The sequence below is a fragment of the Aulostomus chinensis genome, chromosome 16 (genome assembly GCF_037954235.1).
Source record: "Aulostomus chinensis isolate RoL2024-O1b breed Wild chromosome 16, RoL_Achi_v1.0, whole genome shotgun sequence".
NCBI lineage: Eukaryota > Metazoa > Chordata > Actinopteri > Syngnathiformes > Aulostomidae > Aulostomus > Aulostomus chinensis.
This window is the reverse complement of record NC_141335.1, coordinates 13404419-13425167: the sequence shown is the minus strand read 5'-3', so window position 1 is coordinate 13425167 and position 20749 is coordinate 13404419. Positions and strand designations below refer to the sequence as shown.

At 42.8% G+C, this 20749-nt stretch overlaps 1 protein-coding gene across 1 annotated transcript in view; it reads left to right on the top strand.

Moving 5' to 3' along the window:
• antxr1d (ANTXR cell adhesion molecule 1d) overlaps positions 1–20749 on the top strand; it is a 31937-nt gene that overhangs the window by 2194 nt on the left and 8994 nt on the right. The window contains exons 2-11 of the mRNA XM_086181542.1: positions 2491–2562; positions 3423–3494; positions 5006–5087; positions 5290–5320; positions 5413–5486; positions 10095–10163; positions 10249–10329; positions 10413–10473; positions 16236–16334; positions 16567–16636. Of these exons, the coding sequence (XP_086037668.1) occupies positions 2491–2562; positions 3423–3494; positions 5006–5087; positions 5290–5320; positions 5413–5486; positions 10095–10163; positions 10249–10329; positions 10413–10473; positions 16236–16334; positions 16567–16636 (711 nt within the window). The remainder of the gene's footprint in view (positions 1–2490; positions 2563–3422; positions 3495–5005; positions 5088–5289; positions 5321–5412; positions 5487–10094; positions 10164–10248; positions 10330–10412; positions 10474–16235; positions 16335–16566; positions 16637–20749) is intronic.

Below are 20749 nucleotides of genomic sequence, written 5' to 3'. Positions count from 1 at the left end.
CAAAGCACGCCGAGCAGCGTGAGGAAAAGCGATAGTCAGGGTTGAATTTCTTTCCATTATTTGTTCAGGAGAACATCAGGTTAAATGATCTTCGTGCAGCGATTTGCGGTGAAGCACTTAAACGTGTTTTGCATGACTTCTTTCGCCCTAAGAGCTGTGAGGTGAACACTTGGAGTGACATTTTACTGTTTTCAGCACATTTGTTGATCTTTGGGGTCTCCATCGTGACATCTGTCAGCCGCTCTTCAGTCTTTACCCTTTGCTTCAAAAAGTTTAGGATGAGCCTGGGGAGGCATGGCAATCACGCATGGACAGACCCCTGGTACGCCCGTATCTGGACCTGCACGCCTCAGCAGGCCTCCAGGAGCCTGCTGCTCTTTTTACAGAGATGTCACCAACATACTGGCTCTTTTTTCATCTTAAATGTCATACAGTGACCTCATCTTACAAATGTGTTTTTTATCTTCACCAGTACTTTAAGTCTTCCTCCAATTCACGCTTGCCAGTCCAGCAGGATATGTTGAGAGGAGAATGTGTGTGTGTGTGTGTGTGTGTGTGTGTGTGTGTGTGTGTGTGTGCGTGCGCGCTCGCTCCACTGGCAGCACCACACTAGAATGAATATTCGAGAAAATGAAACAGCATCAGCTCCCCACATTCCTACACTTAACGTCTGACCCAGACCAAATACCAGGCTGTGTTTTTTCTTCTCTGTCTGCTAAGCCACAAATAGAATAATATGTGTTTAGAACTGTGATTTGTTTGTTAGTATTCTGGGTGGTAAATCTCCGGTATGGTAAATGGGTTAAACGATAACATCGTATGGACCCCTCTCATATATGGAGCGATGATAGAATCTTACGTATGCATGTATGGAGGATGAGAATGTTGAATGCATCACACACACACACACACACACACACACAGTATTTCAAACAGATACATACACATGCAATGCAATTAACTGCAATCTTACGGAAGATATGATTTTTTTATCGTGTGCTGAAGTGAATATTATTTGTATTTGCAAGTACATCAAGAAATAAAAAGAGAACATTTTATTTCCTATTTCCAACAAGTGGTGCAATGAATAATCTGCCACAAAATGTAATGGGTTCTTTTCTGGCCCTATCTACGCCTGTCCAACAAGTTTGGTGAAAAAGACTTCATAGTTTTTGTAATCTTGTTAACAGACACACAAACAGAAATACAAACGCCACCTAAAACATGACCTCCTTTTTAAGTAGGCTATCAAACGATCACCTTTCTTTCTGCACATGTTAGACGGACCCATTCCATGTTGATGCATATAACACATTTCTTTTTAAATTGTTTCCTGTGCATGGCTCATTTGTTGTGTGTGTGTGTGTGTGTGGGGGTTGGTGTGTGGGTGTGTTAGTATGATTAAATGCTCAGTCTTCAAACTACAAGATAAAAATTGTTTTGCCAACTTAAACTCCTCCTGAAACAGAGCTTTTATCCTGTCCTCACCCCTTGGGAGAAGGATAAGTAGAGCAGGAAGCGACTGGTTAAACGGGAGGTACAAAAGAGCCATCATAAATCTAAGCAGCTGAGACTTTCTCTCCCTTTCTTACCCTGGAACGCACTTCAAGACCCTCCATGTGCCCAGATGAGTGTAACGCTGCTATTTGATGTCACTGCATCCTTCAATAGATGCTCACACTCGCATTTGCCCCCTGCTGAGTGTTACTTCTGCATCCTTCTGTTGTTCATGTCACAGCCTTTTCACTCTGCGGACCCCCAACCTGTTGTTAGACTGTCTATGCTTACTGGGACCATCTGTTCCCCCTCACAGTTACACACACACTCTCATAAACACCAGTAGCATACACACACACACACACACACACACACACACACACACACAGTCAGACACACAGGCCAGCTGCCTGCTACATGGTCGCTGCTAGAGGCAGACAGCTACATCTGTCCCTGTCTAACCTCAACCCTCTGGCCCAACAGCAATTAGCCCCCATTAGCAGCCCCCTGGGACCGGGCTTCATTAAGGAGACTGTCATGAACACAGCAGCGGCAGCACGTACAGTAGCAGGCTAACCAGCAGCTCTAGCCTTTGACAGGTTACAGTCCAGCATAATGGAATGTGAACAGCGAGCAGAGAATCACTTTACTTTTATTGCAAAAACACGGTAAGTCCTGTCTGTCCATCTCCTACCACATATGTCCAATGTTCTCAAGTTAAGCTGGGGTTAAACTGGTGAGGTCATGTATGGTCTTGCGAGTGTAAACAAATGGGAGGCTGTATTTAGGACTTAGACTAAGGGTGGCTCCTTTTGCTTTGGCTTTAAGTGACTGTTACTTTCAAAAAGAAACATAACAAAGTTCATTCAAACTGTTAATGTCCACAGTGGTTGCTGTTATTTTTGATTTTGCGGGAAACACTACCAGAACATAAGGTTACAAATAACAGTCATCTGTTGGAAGATAAGGTGATATCTTTTTGTTGTTTTTCAGATCTGGAAGTGTGAAGAACCACTGGATAGAGATTTACTCATTTGTGGAGCAGCTGGCAGAGAAGTTCATCAGGTAAACGCAGCAATTATAATGAGTGCAAATGCAGGTAATTAGTAAAAATACAAGGGCTAGAAGTCATGAGCTGATCATAACAAAACTACAGGCCAGGACAAGCATACAGCCAAACAAAACAGTCGCTATAACTAGAAGGTCTTATGAGGATTAGCACTCAGTTACTGGATGTTAGCATAGGATCCCTCGACCAAAAGTATTTTTTTTAGATTTTTCTTAGGATAAATGCACTAACTTCTTCATTGTTCTTCTGTTTTCTGCATGATGACATTTACTGTCTCCTACAGCCTCTGTAGTCTTGTCTAGCCACTTGGTAGCAGCTCATCTGCCTGCATTTACTGGCATATTTTATGCTGCAGAAAGAAGACCTTATTTCAGTTTTTTTTTTTTACCTCAAACCCATTCAAAGAAACAACTGACTTGAAAGAAGGGGACCAAATGTTCAATGAAGCTAACTTATTTACATTTTTCATTTCCATATTGCATTTCTGTATTGGGAGCAGGGTTATGCTAATGTGGGCTGATGCAGGGCAGGTGTAGCAGTAGAGAAGACCCGGCTAAGGCTAATTGTAAGCTATTGTTAAGCTAGTCTTCTGCTTCTTCATGTCTTCAACTATGAGAGGGTCCACATAATGTCAATTTTGTTCCCGGAGGTTGTACGAGCAGGGTCTACGTGGACATCTGGAGCAGGCAGGGCTACAGGAAATCAGAAGGGACACACAGTACTGGAAAACCAAAAGAGTAGATACATTACAAACGGAGAACAAGTCTTAAACTGAAACAGTCCAGACTTTAATTTTCATTCCTGAATATTTTCTGCTTTTGTCTGCATTGAACATGAAACTACTGTGTGTTTGCAGCCCAATGCTGAGAATGTCTTTCATAGTTTTCTCCACCCGAGGAAATATCATCATGAAGCTTACTGAGAATAGGTAAGACAAACACTTGAATCTACTGTCTGGATCTCTATCTCCCGTGTAGTACAGACATGTCCTCTCTTGTTACCTTTGCTTAGGAGGTCATGTTTTTGCTGCCTTTTCTTTATCTGGCAAGATTAAACCAAAGAAAAAAACAACATTGTCAATTTTCACAAAATTTGCTGGAGGGATGAAGCATAGCCCAAGGACGAACGCATTATGTTTTACAGCCAATCTGAATCACAGGGCAAATACTTATCAACATCATTCGACAAGGTAGATTGGATGATAATACAGAGAGCGGGTGAAGGTAAAACTATTCTTCTCACAGCCACAAATTCATATTTTCACACTTTTTTTCACAAAATATTATTAACACACACACACACACACACACACACACACACACACACAATGTAATACCCATCTGGCATTTGTCTGCAATGGGAACAGGTTTAATCAGCATTCACTCAAGAGTCAAATAATTCTGCAGTAGACACGGGTATTACGGTAATCAGCATAGATGTGAGGAAAAATCCCTGGTACATGCAGTAAATTACCAAGCATCCTGTCTGAGTCTATGGGAGAACACAAAGTAAGAAACCATCAGAGAAGTAGATCCACAGCAGCAGGAGAGAGAACAACAAGAATGCTTCATTCAAGGGATGTCTGAAAATAAGAAATTGATGTTTGCGAAATCATTTGACTTCCTTGTGTTCATGAGCTGTTAAGTGGAAGTGTGGGAACATTATGGATGGTACAAAGTAGATAAGTTGCATTCTGAAAATTACAGCATCAACACAAGACATTAATAGTTGTTTTCGTTTTTTTGAGCCAGTACATTTCCTTAATACATTGAAATATTGGTTGAATTATCATCCTGTATAATCTTATTAAGAACCTGTATAGCTAATTCTGCTCACTCCACGTGCACATCAATCAACAGTATGCATGAAATACAAAATGACTTACCATCACCAAACACTGACTTTTGTCCACCATATTTCCACATAAATGATGCCAAATCTGCAACTTGTGCACAAAGTCATCTCCAACTTGCCAAGTTGTTTTCCGACACGAGGAACCATCCATGTGTATTTTCACGGTTGAAGAGTGTGATTCTGATCAGTCAGACATCACCTGAATGCAGCATTGCACACAGCTGTTGTTGATTGGGACATTGGTGGAAGGAGGTTGTATTAATCTGAGCTAATGATGAGAAATAGGACATAGAGGAGGGTTTGAACGACGCTTAAAAACAGATTTTCTAAGCAGGAAGCATCCAGTCTACTCTGCAGGCCACCATGGCAGCACAATAAATCTACCCTGGGATACAACTTGAGCTGGAAAATTACATATCAGCTCGACTTGCTCTCTACCTCTCTCTCTTTATATATTATACAGGGAATACACTTAATGTCTTTTCCTGAGAGCAACTGCTTCTTCCGCTTCCTTCCGGTGTATAACCTCTAGCTGTGTGTGTGTGTGTGTGTGTGTGTGTGTGTGTGTGTTCGTTCACCCCACAGGGAGGCCATTACTGGTGGACTAATGGCTCTGAGAAGAGTCATTCCTGGAGGAGACACGTTTATGAATTTAGGCCTAGAGATGGTAAGGCTACATTTAATGTAAGAACAATTCCATTTTTATTACAGTATGCTCACATAGAACATATCCACAGAGAAATATTCAGTTTGAACCAATAAGAATCAGATGATTTGATTTTTTTCAGTTTTTTTATTATCCAATCCTACTTGCTTCCTGCTTACACAACTGTGGCAGACTTATATTGTTTTTATCTTTGTGTTTGCAGGCTAATACACAGATATATCAAGAGAAGCACGGTAAACTCTGTCTGTTCTCTGTTTGAACTTCTTATTACGTTATATTTTAGCACCTTATTTGTCAAAACCTTGACTGTTGTGTGTTTTCACAGGGACAGCCAGTGTTATCATTGCTCTGACTGACGGAGAGCTGAATGAGTGGCAGTTCGACACAGCTCAGCGAGAGGTATATATTCAGTAGGACTTAAGTTGGAAACTATTGCGTTTTATTGATTCACCTCAGAATCAGTACGTTTTTAGACTCCCCCTTTGACATGTTAAAACACGTGATGCAGTTTGATGAATGCGCTTGATATTTTGATGCAATTTATTTTGATAAAACTCTAGTACTTTCTTTCTTTTTTACCCCAATGAAACTAAACCATTTTGAACCAAACATTTCTAACACTGTGCAATGAAGCTCCACAGAGATGAGTTATTTTTGTCATCTAACAGGAAGTTAGCATCGCCAGTGGGATTGTTAGATTTAGATTTCTTTGACAGTTTGATCAGCAAGATCATCTTTGCCACTTCTGACTTTTGAAGGGCAAATGCAGTCCATCCATCCATCCATCCATCCATTTTCTTCTGCTTATCCTGGGTTGGGTCATGGGGGCAGCAGCCTGAACAGAGAGACCCAGACTTCCCTCTACCTAGCTACTTCATTTAGCTCTTCACAGGGGAATCCAAGACATTCCTAGGCTAGCTAAGAGACATAGTCTCTCCAACATACCCTGGGTCTTCCCTGAGGCCTCCTATTGTTTGGATGTGCCCTGAACACCTCCCCAGGGAGGCTTCTGGGAGGAATCTTGACCAAATGCCCGAGCCACCTCATCTGACTCCCCTCGATTTGAAGGAGCAGTGGCTGTACTCCAAGCCAGATAGCAATGCTTCTCGCCCTATCTCTAAGTGAAAGCCCAGCCCTCGGGAGGAAACTCATTTTGGCTGCTTGTACCTGTGATCTTGTCCTTTCTGTCATTACCCAAAGCTCATGACCATAGCTGAGGGTAGGAACGTAGATTGACCGGTAAATTGAGAGCTTTACCTTTCAGCTCAGCTTCCTCTTCATCACGATAGACCAATGAAGTGTCTGCATCACTGTAGACGTTGCACCAATCCGCCTGTCGATCTCACAATCCATCTTTCCCTCACTCGTGAACAAGACCCCAAGGCACTTAAGCTCCTCTACTTGGGGAAGGATCCCATACCCGACCCGGAGGTGGCATGCCACCCTTTTCAAGGCAAGGACCATGGACTCTGACTTGGAGGTGCTGGGGCCTCATTTATAAAACCTGGCGTAGGATCCATACTATAAGTTTATGTATGCCGAAAAGCATCTACGCAAAAAAAAAAAATTGATTTATAAAACTGTGCGTATGCACACCTGCACGCACGTTCCCTTTATAAATCACAGTCCAGCCGGAAAGTTGCACAGAAGGATTTGATTCATGTTCCTCCCTCTCCACACCCACAATTCACCATGTATGGTCATGCAAATTACCTCATGAAAGTGTTTTGCATATTAATACGCATGATGGATGCATGGCAAATAAAAAAGTGGCTTTGCACTGCCGAAGCGTGGCGGCTACAGGTGGGGATCAGAAAACACATGAAACGTGCACGTGTGACACTAGTGTTTTAACAAACGGCTCCGTTATCCACCGCTGCTTATATGGTGAAAGTTCGTAAATCAACATTGTAAAAACACAAACAAAAAATGATATAGTCACATTAATCTTTAAACAAAATCTGATAAATGCATGTGGAATTTGTTCTCTTGCACATGTAGTCTACATTTGTAAACTAGGTTATAAACAGCTGGCAGTGCGGCACTGAGGGATGGCTGCAATATCCCAGACCTATTCACACAGAATTTATTAGTAGGGCCTGAGCCAGAAGGTACTTTAGGCGAAGACCCTATTATTAATTTCTATTTCCTGAATAGAAAACAAATCTATAAATTTAATTTATATCTTTATTATCTATACTAATTTATTTTATAAATCTACGTTAGGCCTATATTGTGATATGGCGGTCAAAATAAATAAGCATACCTGTCGGACAATTCCCTCTGGAACGAGCCCGTTGCCAAGAAACCCAACGTTGTCAGCACTTTAATGTGTGTGGTATGGTGCGGTTCCGGTGGGATGGTCGTTCTAAAATTGGACTCAATTCAGCAATCAGATTCAAGAGCAAGGCTCTAGGTAGTCTGAAAGGGCCTATTAGCCAGTCATGAGCCAGGAAATCTTCCCTATCTCGGAACACCCTCTCCAGTCGGATCCGTCCATTGGCATGGTCTTCAAGAAGAGCAAGTGCATCCATTGTGCCCCATTGCGCACGGCTGCCACTGCATGGCTATTTATAGGCGCTCTTTCCATTAACCCATTGTTCTCACCTTGTCACAATTGTCCCCAAAATGTGCGTAAGCAAGGTCTGTAGTTTGCTTAAAGTTGTGCACATTCCTACGCTAGTCTTTTTTTTTTATAAATCCCAACTCTTGCGTAAGAAGTTGCGTTCACACTTCCAAGCCTGTTTTTTTGCATAAGCAAGCTTTATAAATGAGGCCCCTGATTCTCATCCAAGCCACTTTGCATTTGGCTGTGAACTGATCCAGCGAGAGCTGAAGTTGACCAGCCAGCAGGACCATATCATCTTCAAAAAGGACAGACCCAATCCTGCAGCCACCAAACTGGATCCCTTCAACACCCTGGCTGTGCCTAGGGTGTTGAAGGGGATTACCACCATGACAGGCACAAACTACCTTACGGCCACAGCTCTGATCAGCCGCCTCGACAATTGAGGCACGGAAGATGGCCCACTCGGACTCAATGTCTACTGCATCCCTCAGAACATGGTTGAAACTCAACATGCTTCTGTTGTTCCCAAATGGTGGAACGAACTACCCAACTCTGTGTGTTCTGCTGAGTCCCTTTCTACTTTTAAGAGACAATTGAAGACTCAATTGTTCAGAGAGCACCTAGGCACTTAACCTGACTCTTCTCTTCTTTGGGGTAGAATAAGTCAGAGGGTCCAAGACCCAGCACTTAGTGATTATGTAGCACTAACTGTGTTGTGTGATGTTGTATGTCTGTTATATAAAAAAAAAAAAGGTGGGGGGGCAACACTTCTTCTGCCATTAGATGGCAGTACCTGTGACCAAATCACAACTGAAGCACTTTTGCGCTTCCTATGGACTTTTTCTTAATTAGGTCTAAATTCTTGCTTGTGTTGTACGTCGCTTTGGACAAAGCGTCTGCTAAATGAAATTGTAGAATTGTAGAATGGTTGAAATTCCTTCAGACAGGAGTCTCCGCCAGATGTTCCCAGCAAACACTTACAATGCGTTTGGGCCTGCCGCATCTGACCGCTGTCCTCCCACACCATGGGAGCCAACTAACCACCAGGTGGGGATGGTTTGACAGCTCCGCTGTTCTCTTCACCCGAATGTCCAAAACATATGACCAACAACATGCCCAGGGTGTCCTGGTGCACATGTGGACACCCTTATGCCTGAATATGGTGTTTGTTATGGACAATCTGTGATGAGCACAGAAGTCCAATAACAAAGCACCGCTTGGGTTCAGATTTGGGGGTCCATACCTCCCATTCACGCCTCTCCAAGTCTCAAATTCCCAGAGGGGGCTCTCTCCAGTATGCCCTCTTGGGAATACAAAACTTCTCTGAACTGCTATTTGGCACATAAGCGCAAACAACAGTCAGGACCTCTCCCCCCACCTGTAGGCAGAGGGAAGCTGCCCTCTCATCCACCAGGTTAAACTCCAACATACAGGTACTGAGCCGAGGGGCAATAAGTATTACCACCCTGCCCATCACCTCTCACTGCCAGCAGCGCCAGAGTGGAATAGAGTCCAATCCCTCTCGAGAGGAATGGTTCTAGAGCCCTTGCCATGCGTTGAGGTAAGTCCGACTATATCTAGCCGGAACTTCTCAACCTCACGCACCAGTTCAGGCTCCTTCCACACTAGAGAGGTGACATTCCATGTACCGAGAGCCAGCTTCTGCAGCCAAAGATCAGACTACCAAGGTCTCCGCTCTCAGCTGCTACCCATTTCACATAGCACCCAACCCCTTTTGGTCCCTCCCATCAGCGGTGAGCCCATTGGACCTAGATTCCCTCTTCGGGCTGTGCCCAGCCAGGCTCCATGAGTGCAGGCCCAGCCACCAAGCACTCGCTGCTGAACCCCGCCCTCAGGCCTGGCTCCAGAGGGGGGCCCCATTGACCTGCATCAGAGCAAGGGAAAACTTGGACCCAAGTTGCTTTTCTTCATTGGGGTCTTTTAAATGCAGCAGTTAAAAGTAAATGGCAAACATTGTGTATGAACAACATCAAGGATGCATGATTTCAACACCACCACAATTCAACTTTGTACTCCTTCTACTTCATATGTGTGTTTGGTTTTAAATTTACTTGACAACCTCTGCATTCTTGTTCAACTGCTTGTTAGCAATTCCCTTTTTGAGGACACACAAAAGCTTCAAAATTCATGAGCGCAATATTTGCTGATGTGTTTTATGCCATAGAGCAAAACAAGATTATTTTGGTAGTTATTTCAGGCATTTAACCAAAAATGCCTTGACTTTGAGATGAGGTAGATGTTCAACTATGCCATCTTATACAACTACTTAGCTAATGAGCTTGTCATTGATGTCAAAACATGCACCTGTGTAAACTGAGACAGCCTGATGTGGTTTTTGGTGTAATGAATGACACCATGCGATGACTGGATTCTGTATGCTCCGCTACCTTTTCAGTTTATTTGTTCTTGTCTTGCAGGCTCAGAGGGCCAGATCTATGGGTGCCATTGTTTATTGTGTTGGGGTCAAAGAATTTAACCAGACCCAGGTAGGAACCACAGATACTAAAGATAAATACTCAAGTAACAAATCAAGTTCAACATTTTCTGCGTGTGTGTGTATGTTTTTTCTAGCTAGCTACCATTGCAGACACAAGGGAACATGTGTTTCCTGTGTGGGGGGGCTTCCAGGCCCTCAGGGGAATCATTGACTCGGTATGACACACCAAACATGGAACCACACATGGACAACAATCATATGATCTAACTGTTTTTTACTTTTTCTAAACGTCTCTCAGATCATCAAGAAGTCCTGCATTGAGATTCTAGCCGCCGAGCCCTCCAGTGTGTGTGCAGGAGGTAAGGGTCCCCCTCCTCATTAAGTTGCTAAGCAGTTACTGTGTGTGTGATTGCATCAGTCATGCAAAACCACTTGAGTGGGACATGAAGTTGAGTAATCGCACGGACGCTTATGACCGCAGAGTGACAGAGAGCGTATTGTCATTCACGGCCGGGGGAAATTAGCATAGCAGCTTCACCACAGCATGTGGGCAAGGGGCGGGGGGGCACGCTTGGTCAGAGAAATTAGCTGTGAATCTTCAAGCATGGCTGCCTCGCTGGCCTAGTTTGCCACATCGTATATGCTAAATAGCCATTCTGGCTTTTCCAGCCACCACTTAACCTCCTCTCTGATTTTCAGCTCTCTGGCTATTGGACGACAGTTTTAGGAAGTAGAAGACAGAATAGTGAGACAGCAATGGAGATTCTTCCAGCGGAATGGATGAGCTTTGACATGACCTTATTAGGACTCACTTAAGAGAGTGCATTTGCAGCCCAGCTACAGGGGCAGCCAATGGAAATTAGTGTCCATTATGGGATATGAAAGAGGAGAGAAGAGAGGAAAGGGGAAAAGAGGAAAGGTGCACTGATTCAGCCTCTTTATTCAAATAGAGGTCCAGAAGTACAGGCTCTTTTAATGTTCACAAAAATATGAAATAAAAAGTTTTTTAACACACTGGGTTTTTTTTTTTAAATTTTGATGATGCAAATTCCCCATGGTTGAATGTCACAAACTCATCTCTGTTCTTCATATGTGAGTATGGCAGGAGTCTCCATCAAGTTTCTTAACATTTGACAGACACCTTTCACATCATTCTGTTAACATTTTGGCAGGTGGGCACTTTTGTTATGTGCATGACCGCCACTTATGGTGGAGTGAGAAGAAATGACCTGCCCCTTTAAACAAAACTGTAGACTTTATCTCTTCTTTTGTCTTCTGCGTCAGGATTTTGCTTTTGTGCTTCAGAATTAAAGCAGTGGTCCCCAAATTTTGCCTACCATAGCATTCAGTTTGGTCTGCAAGATGTAAATTATTATTAGTGAAAAGAGTAATACTAAGAGTAGCAGTATAATTAAAATAATAAGAAAACAAGCCTCTTAATGAAAATGATTTTAAAATGATGATGATTATTCATTTTTCCATAAATTGTTCACCCAGGGTCACATGTCACTGTGATAATGCAGTTGGTCAATGCATGGCTTAAGTTAAGCATTAATTTCTTGTCTGTTAGTATGTGTTTGCTTTTTTTCGGGGGGGCACCCCAGAGCTAAAGCCTGTTTTCAAAATGTAAAGATTGGAACTACAGATATTTGTGACCAGTTGTTGGGAGAAAAAGCACAAGTTGGTAGAAAAATGAACAATTAAGTAAAGAAATACTTAAGTACAGGAAGAAAGTATTTGTTATGAGAGCTTCAGTGCTTTATCCAGCATGTTCCCCAATATCCACCAACAGCCTCATTTATTATTCGATTGATGAGCTGCCTAATGGTCAGTGAACTAAGAAAGCAGAGACCTACTTTAACCACAACTTGATTCTGGACTAATTAATGCAGAGCTCTGATGTTCCTGGTGAGCTGCTGTAGTTGTCTAATTAGCTTTAGTAGGAATCAGCACAGCTTGTGTCCTTTACACACAGCTTAATCTTGGAGTTTGATTATGTGGTCATGTGGTAGTGGTCAGCATGTTCCAGCTCCCATCCATACATAGTCTGTCTCCTTATTCACCACGCGGTCACATGACTTAACACGCAGGCTCAGCACTAACACACATGTTGAGATATTCTCTAGTAAGAACACACACACACACACACACACGTACATGTCCCTCACGCTGATGTGAAGTGACCAGAGCGAGCTGCCTACAAACAGGCCATCAGACTGGACAGTGAACATTGGGCCGCGCTATCAGACATGACAGCACCGATTCCACACACACACACACACACATACAACCATACACACGCGCACACCCTGAGCCTTAGATTGAAAATGACAGCAGAGATTGCTGCTTTCATTAATGTCTGACCCTTTCCTCCCCGTTGCTCCTTCCTCCTTTGCCCCCCCTGCCCTTCACTGTCCCGTCGCACTAACGTGATTGAAGAGCCACAGTTCGGACAAGGCATACCCCATTTCCTACACATACACACACACATACACATATGTCTGCTCACATGCACGCATATGCATGTTCATGTGTTCATTCACAGTCACACACATAAATGTGTCTGATCCTCGTCAAACATTCAGGTGAAGATGTAAATGGACGTGGAACGAGGGCCAGGCAGGAAAGGACAGCAGTCAAGTCAGTAGGGTGCCACCAGTCCCAGCGCACCATATGTGTGACAGCACTGACCTTTTAGAGAGTGTGTGTGTGTGTGTGTGTGTGTGTGTGTGTGTGTGTGTGTGTGTGTGTGTGTGTGTGTGTGTGTGTGTGTGTTTTTCAGGGTGTCTATCTATGAAACAAATCTAATCTCTACATGATGAGGAAAAGGTATTTGTATTTCCATCTTTAGTGTATGTGTAGAACTTTAAATCAACAAGAGTAGACAAGACAAGCTGCCTTGGATTGAGTCGTGTGTGTATGTGTGTGTGTGTACAATTTGTCATGCTGCAGTTTTCACTTAAGTAGCCAAGACAGCAAGCATTAGGACTAATTAGTTTCAAGTCCATCCAGTGAAGTTGCATATGGTTGCAGACCACATAAACCAAAAGTTTATGTGATCATTAATACACACCCCATGTCATCTGATTTTATATTATTGAAATTTATGGTTCTGATTGTTGTGGTTCTGTTCTACAGTAGAGCCAAGAGGGGTGCAGAGCCAAAGGGCGGGCCAGACAGTGAAAGATTAGGCTGTCTTTGATGTATGAGTGTGTGCATTTGTGTGTTGAGGAAATGACATGAGCGGTGCTGACATGATGCAAGTCACTTAGTATATGTAGATAAACATGCAGACGCACACACATACTGTACATACATACACTGCGGTGTGAGGTGGGGTGCACATTTACAGCTCTATAATCACAACCTTCATTAATTACCTCTGCCATGGAGCTCATGTTTGTAGTGGCCTTTTTTTCTCTGCAGGATTACACACGCTCTGTGAGGCAGATTTTCACCAAACTTGTTGGATGGGTGTAAAATTGGCCCAGGATGAACCCATTAAACTTTGAGGAGATAAGTCACAGCACTAGCAAAAAAAATGCCATCTTTGTTTTGCACTTTCACATCTTCCTCCTTGTAGGTTGAGATACATCTCAAATTTGGTCAGAAACACCCAAAGAACTTGGCCATGGGTTACCATGAAGACAGCCTCATAATGGTGAGGTGGCCAATCATGATATTTCACCATTAAATAGGAAACTGTAGTAAGGAGACTCAACAAGGTCAGATCTTTTCCAAACTTCATGTTTAATGACATTAGCCTTCTCTTTCACGCAAATTTAAACCCATCCATCCATTCATTGGTTAGCACTGTTGCTGTGCAGTGGTTAGCACTGTCGCCTCACAGCAAGAAGGTTCCGGTTTGAGTCCCAGCTCCGGCATGGGGTTAGGGTTGGCACGGCACGGGGTTATAGCTAACCCTTAGCTATATAGCTTTAGGTTCTGGTCCTGCGATGGACTGGCAACCTGTCCAGGGTGCCGGGACATGCTCCAGCCCCCCAAGACCCTCAACAGGATAAGCAGAAGACAATGGATGGATGGACTTCCCTCTTGCAGAGCAGACACACATCCACCTTCGTGAAGTTGCAAGGGCCTGGCCATCACTGTTTGAAGCTTTAATAGGGACCTGAGCACCAAAGTGCCAGGGGTTGAAAATTCCCCTTAGTGGAAGAATGGACTCCTGAGTAATCTCTAGTTCGAGATTGTTAATGTTTTCATGTACAAATTGATATGCCATATGTACTAGTTATATCATATTTCTAATAGAAACAACTTATTTCTGCTTTCATGGAACTCAATTTAGTTTTTGAACTGTCTCATACATCTCTGTTTCTCTTCTTGGATCATGCCCAAAGCAAAGCTCAGCTCTACATTCTTAACAGCATCTGTAAAACATGGAGGAGTGTTGTATGTTTTCTCCGCTCAGTGTGTATGTGTGTGAGTGTGTGTGAGTGTGTGTGTGTGTGTGTGGGGGGGGGGGTATTCACGGCTGTCACAGTAGCTGGTCTGACCTTTTAGAAAGCAGTGTCACATATACACCCACACCCTGTCATGTTTTTATCCAGTGATCTTCACGCTGGAGCTTTAAATGTTAAAGGTGTGCCAAATGTTCATTTCTATTAGCCAGGATAATGCTAGAGGAAACCTCAGCACATACACACGCACACATACACTCAATGAAAACACTCCTTAGAAAATATGGGGCACACAAACAATATGTACACATACTGTGTAATCACTCTGAACCTTCACTTGGACACACACGTGTGCAAACACCAGGCCATGCTGCCATAGGTAAGGTCAGAGCTACTTTGTCAGCCCTGTGCTGTGTATCAGCCCTGCAGGCGTGTTTTAAAGCAAGTGTTTTTTTTCTCTGCTCTCTAACATATGTTGGGTAGCAGCCACATAGACACTCCAGCATATGCTGGCAAGCTCCTGTCAGTGCGCTTTAACAGTGCCTGAGGGAAACTAAAGGTCAAAGACACACGCACACACACACACGCACACATCCTTGTACTTATATCTTTGTGAGGACTTTCATTGACGTAATACATTCCCTAGCCCCTCACCCGAAACCCAACCTCAACTGACTGCCTGACCCCAACCTTGACCCTAAACCTAACCAGAACCTAATTCTAACCTCGACCCTAAAACCAAGTCTTGACCTTCAAATGGCCCTTTGAAGATGTGAGGACCGGCTAAAATGTCCTTACTTTCTAAAAATGTCCTCACTCTGTTAGTTAAATACGTATTCTTGTCCTCAATATGTAGCAAGTACAAGAACACACACACACACTTGCACTCGCACACCTCCTGGCTACTGAACTGACTGAGATATTTGTGAATAGAAGCACTTTTAGCATTAGCACCATTCGAGCATATTATGGCCTTTCCACACGTACACGCACAAGCACACAGATATAAACAAACCGCAATGAGGCGTGCGTCTGCTGATGTGGAGTTCATGAGAGGGAGAGAACGGCTGTGAGCGCTCGCCATGTTGGTGAATGTACATTTGTTTTTCTCTTAATACTCGAACAAATATGTTCTACCACAATTATGAATGTGCCAATTATTAGAAATACATCGATCCACATATTTTCTGTTCAGTTCTGATACTGATTCTGATACCAGAGGTTTTTGTTCTTGAAATTTATCCTCAGAATGATTGATTGTAGGGTTTCTGTTTAAGATGACATGGTGAAGGTTTTCGTAAACCACATCACAAAAATATTATTTTTGCTGTTTCTAATAACTGAATTCTAAGAGTAAAAATGCATTCAAAGCAAACTTTGAACTGTTCCCTATACGAACACAGTTGCTAATGATATAAGTCCAAAATCCTAGAGAAATATTGACACTGAAAACCTGCTTAAATGTGAACAGATATGAGAAGTTAAATATCAGCTAAAAAAAACAACTTAGTATTTCAAAATATGTGCAACCATCATCAAATAACATTGGACTTTAGCAAAAATTATGAGGTTTTTAAATTGAATATTGTAGATAAAATGCAAACCTAGATAAGTATAGGTTGACCGGAAGCATCAGTCTGATCAGTGTATACCATCAATATTGTCATCCTATCATTGGTGTTGCTTGTTTGTTCCTTCCTCAGAGAGTTTCCAGGTTGTGGTGAGAGGAAACGGGTTTCTCCATGCTAGAAACATTGACCAGGTCCTCTGCAGCTTCAAACTCAATGATACACATTCTATGGGTAAGTTCTTCAAATAAAACAAAGACAATATCCAAGGTACAATCTTGTGTATATTTAATGAAGTATGAGGCTTACACCTAGGAGTTCCAGGATGTTTCGAGGATTTTAATCATTCATTTCTTTTCCTTGCTTCAATTACAGTAGATTCATGCTTACACTCATTTAGATGATGCCGGTTTGACTTGGTAGGAGATGCTGCAGATGCTAAAATCAGATTTTCTTCCCTCTACAGATGAGAGACCAGCTGGAATAGAGGATACCTTCCTCCTCTGTCCTGCTCCTGTTGTTGAGGAGGTGGGGAGGTGAGCTGCGCATCTGTTTTGCTTCTTCCCAGCTTTTCAATCTCAGTTCAACTATGTAGCTGCAAAAACTTCAGAGCCCTCATCTTTGTCAGCTGCGTGCAAGTTTGATGTGGACACACAAGATCGCTGTCCTTGAAGAAATTAGCACCAAAGTCATCAAGTGTCTGTGATCAATCAGTGTTTGTCACAGCTAACGAAGCCAGACACCAATCACAAGGGGCCAACAGGAGTAGAGCCCAGGAACACGACTTAATGAGAGCCTCCTGGAGAAGACTTCTACAACCGGGTGTGTGTGTGCGCGTGTGTGTATGATGTATCCCAATCTCATTCTGACATATTGGGAGAGAGAAAGTGTGAGTGGAGGCGGCGGGGCAGCGTAAAGTTTCCTCTAAGGCTTTCCAGCTTTGCTCAGGGTGATATAGAAGTTTCTGCCGGGGCAGACAGAGTTCTGCTGTGGGCTGAGCTCCAAGAGGACCAAGACCCAGCAGCTTCCCCATCTCTGCTGCCTGCAGTCCTGTGCATAATTATACACTCCAGCCTTCAGCCTCAGACACCTCCCAGTCATCATCTGTCTTGTTGCTGTCACTCAGATTTCTTGTGTGATTTGAGCTGGTCTTGTCCACCAGAGAAAAGGATGGAGAAATATTCCTCGGAGATGAGAAAGAGGAATTTTGTTTTCATGCTGTGGCTGCAGGAAGATATATGATTGTGTGACACGCTAGACTATATTCCATTTACATATGTCAAAGTGAAGTGGTGACACATGGAATTTAAACTGTATAGTCTTGGGGGATTGTTTTATGAACTCCAGACCTACTTTTCATAGTTGGGAGTCACACACATCAGGGTGTCATTCATGTCAGAAACATGTTCACCTATTGCACTTATTTGGTATAGATGAGAGATTACGCCTGGGTAGAGGGTGCAGAATATGATGCACGTACAGTAGCTCGTTTTCTTTTGCTCCTTTGAATTTGTCCACAGGATATCCAGTCATTAAAGAATCTCCTTAGCTACTAATTAGAAAACATCAACACCCCCGCCCCACTCCTCCTCCATGAAGTCTCCAGAAAATTATTTTGCATGTTGAGAAAAAAACATTTCCAAATTAAGTCAAACTCGTAGCCGTAGTAAATACAGTTGCATCTACAAAATGGCTTGTGTACGGGAATCAGTGATATTACATTACTTCAGAATCGGATTTAGTTACAAGGAATTGCTTTCTGTAAAAGGTCCTAAATGGTGATTAATGAATGTAAGTACGTCAAAGAAATTGCGTGGGAGATTACGTCTGGTCAGGAGAAACCAAACAAACTTCGACGACAGGCCTCATTTATCCTTCAAATGGTAATTCAAGTTTAATCTCAACATTACGACATCAGTTTTTTTTCTTCTTTCAATGTGGAAATTCCCCTTGATTCTCAACATTTGGAGGAAAAAAAGGGTGTCTTCTCAGTTTCTTTTCTTATGTCTGTCCCGACTATTTTGTACAGGGGCTCAGTTGGATATTATGCTGCCTTTTATACTGAGTGTCACGGTTTGTAAGTGGGGAAAACAGGGCCCAAATGTAGATGGCTTCTAAACAAAGATATTTAATATACAAAAGGCAAAGTAACAACACAAGTATCTCAAAGTACAAACGGAGGGGAAAAAAAACAAAGTATCAAATAAAGTGGTCAACAGGCCTACGTCCTGGATGGATGAAAAGTACAAACAAAACTGAGATCAAACCAGACTAAACTAAAGAACTTACATGGGAACATGGAGGAGCTGGGAACACAAGGGAGGAAACGTGGAGCGAGAGGGACAGAGACAAAACCAGTAACAGCAGCAAACACACACAAAGAAACCAGAGATAATGGGAAACACAAATACAAAGGGGGAAGGAGACACAGGTGGTGCAATAAACACAGGTGAGACGCGTAAGGTTATGACAGGAAGACAGGACACCAACTACAAAATAAAACAGGAACAAGACAAGGATCATGACACTCAGGAGCTCAACTTATTTGTTTGGTTCATTCTCATTCTTGCATACAGCTCCTCTGGGTGATATCTAGATAAATAAATTCAGATTTGCTGCCATGTTAAGGGGGCTTAAGAAAAGAAAAAAAAAAAAGATAATCCCTCATTACTCCCGAGACTGGGAAATTTACAGTGTTAGAGCTGCAAAAGTTTGAAACATATATCAATTCAAAGACATAAATAAGTAAACAAGGAGTGTAGAATGGAAAAAAAGAGTAGGAAAAAGATACAAGGAGAAGGACACATGAATATGTAAATATGTACATCCAACTCAGAATCAGATGAAGAGTTCAGTTGCAAAAGCAGACAATTTTGCTCACAAACTCCTCAGTCATACCAATTCTCTGAAAACTTCAGGCCGTTCTCCTCAGTGTCTCATTGAGCTTCTGCTTCTGAGCGCAGATCAGAACACGGAGCATCGATACTCACTGCAACAGTGCCTAAAGGAGGCATGTTTCCATGTAGAAGAATCCCATTAGTGCAGAGTCAGCCCTGCCTGACAGCCTGAATACTTCTGAGGAGGAAGTCAGCTGTGAATGGCTGAAGGGCCCAAAGATGAGGCCAACAGCTGGCTGGCGAGTTAAGAGTTCTGATGGCCAGTCTTGGAAATATGTCAAGAGGCAAAAATACCTTTGACAGCTGGACAGGTGTTTGTGAATCAGAAGGATTTACAGAAATAACACAACCTTCTCCTTGTCGTCACCCAAGTTATGCAGATTTTAGCTTTATATTTAATTTAAATACTAGTAAAACTTTCATTACCCCCAGTTTCTCAAGTATGCTACTGCTTTTGTTTTAATTTACTGCTCACTCGAAAGGACCAACCATTGACAAGATGCCTGAAACCATTTAGTCTGAGGCTTAGTTGTAGTTCTGGCAGTGTTCAGACAGGGAAACCCCTCAAGATGAAGAAAAGGAAGCAGCAGAAGAACCAGGAAAAGAAAAAAAGGGTGGGAGGAGGGGTGTAGAAACAAAAGAGGAGGAGTGGGTTAGATGTGCATTCACAGGAAGTCGGTGCTTGAGGTGCAGAACTGCTTCTGAAACTGCACTAGCTCACTTAAAAAGATGGAATATATGATGGAGTGGTTGGACAGAGTAAACCATTTGAATACATTTTGGTTCAACTATAGTTTAGTTGTTTGTCCCCATTTTCATACAATTTTAAAGTTTAAACCATAAAAGTCAATTTCCATCATCGATTTGAGATTGAACACAACTGACAAAAGTACGAAGAAATCTCAAATGTGAATGTTCAGAAATTGGGCTGTTCATCAAAGAAGCAAGCACAGAGATGGAAGGTCATTTCCATAGCAACGACGCTCTGAAAAATCCCTACGTTTGCAATGATACACTGACTTTGTCAGGTGCCATGCAACTGACCACTTCACACGACTTAAACTTTTTTTGCATCAATCTAAAAATGTTTGTCATCCTAATGGACACGATCAAATAACCAAACAACCCAGCACACTGGGGAAGTGTTGACACAGATAGCATGTTAGCTTAGACTAATGTTGCAAATCATATTTTTCACAAGTGAATGTGGCATTTTAGAGAATCAACTGATCAATCATGAAAATAATCAGTTACAGCTCTGAAAATCTTTATCACACATGGAACAACATCACTGGTGACCTGTTTTCAATTAAGGGGACTCTCCCAGTACCACCTCCAAGACCCTCACTCACCTCCACCCGAGCCTTGTCGTATATAATGAAATCATTGATGTTGCTTTCACACAAATCTAAGTTGACTTCATCCTTCCGGATGCGACTCCCCCTCCTGCACACACACACACACACACACACACACACACACACACACACACACACACACACACACACACACACACACACACACAAACGCAGGGCAAAGACATATATAGTGGCGAGATGATGATTGATAGGGGCTGAGATGTGTCTGTCAGAGAGAAGCTGATAGCAGAGTTGCCCCTGCCTGCCTGAAAGGAGGCCGGACTAATGGGGAAGGGGGGACAGAAGAAGAAGCAGAATATACAAGTGGCACCTGCACCACCAATTTTCTTCGCCCGAGTCTGTGGAAGCACGAGATGACGGAAGGCGAGGAAGT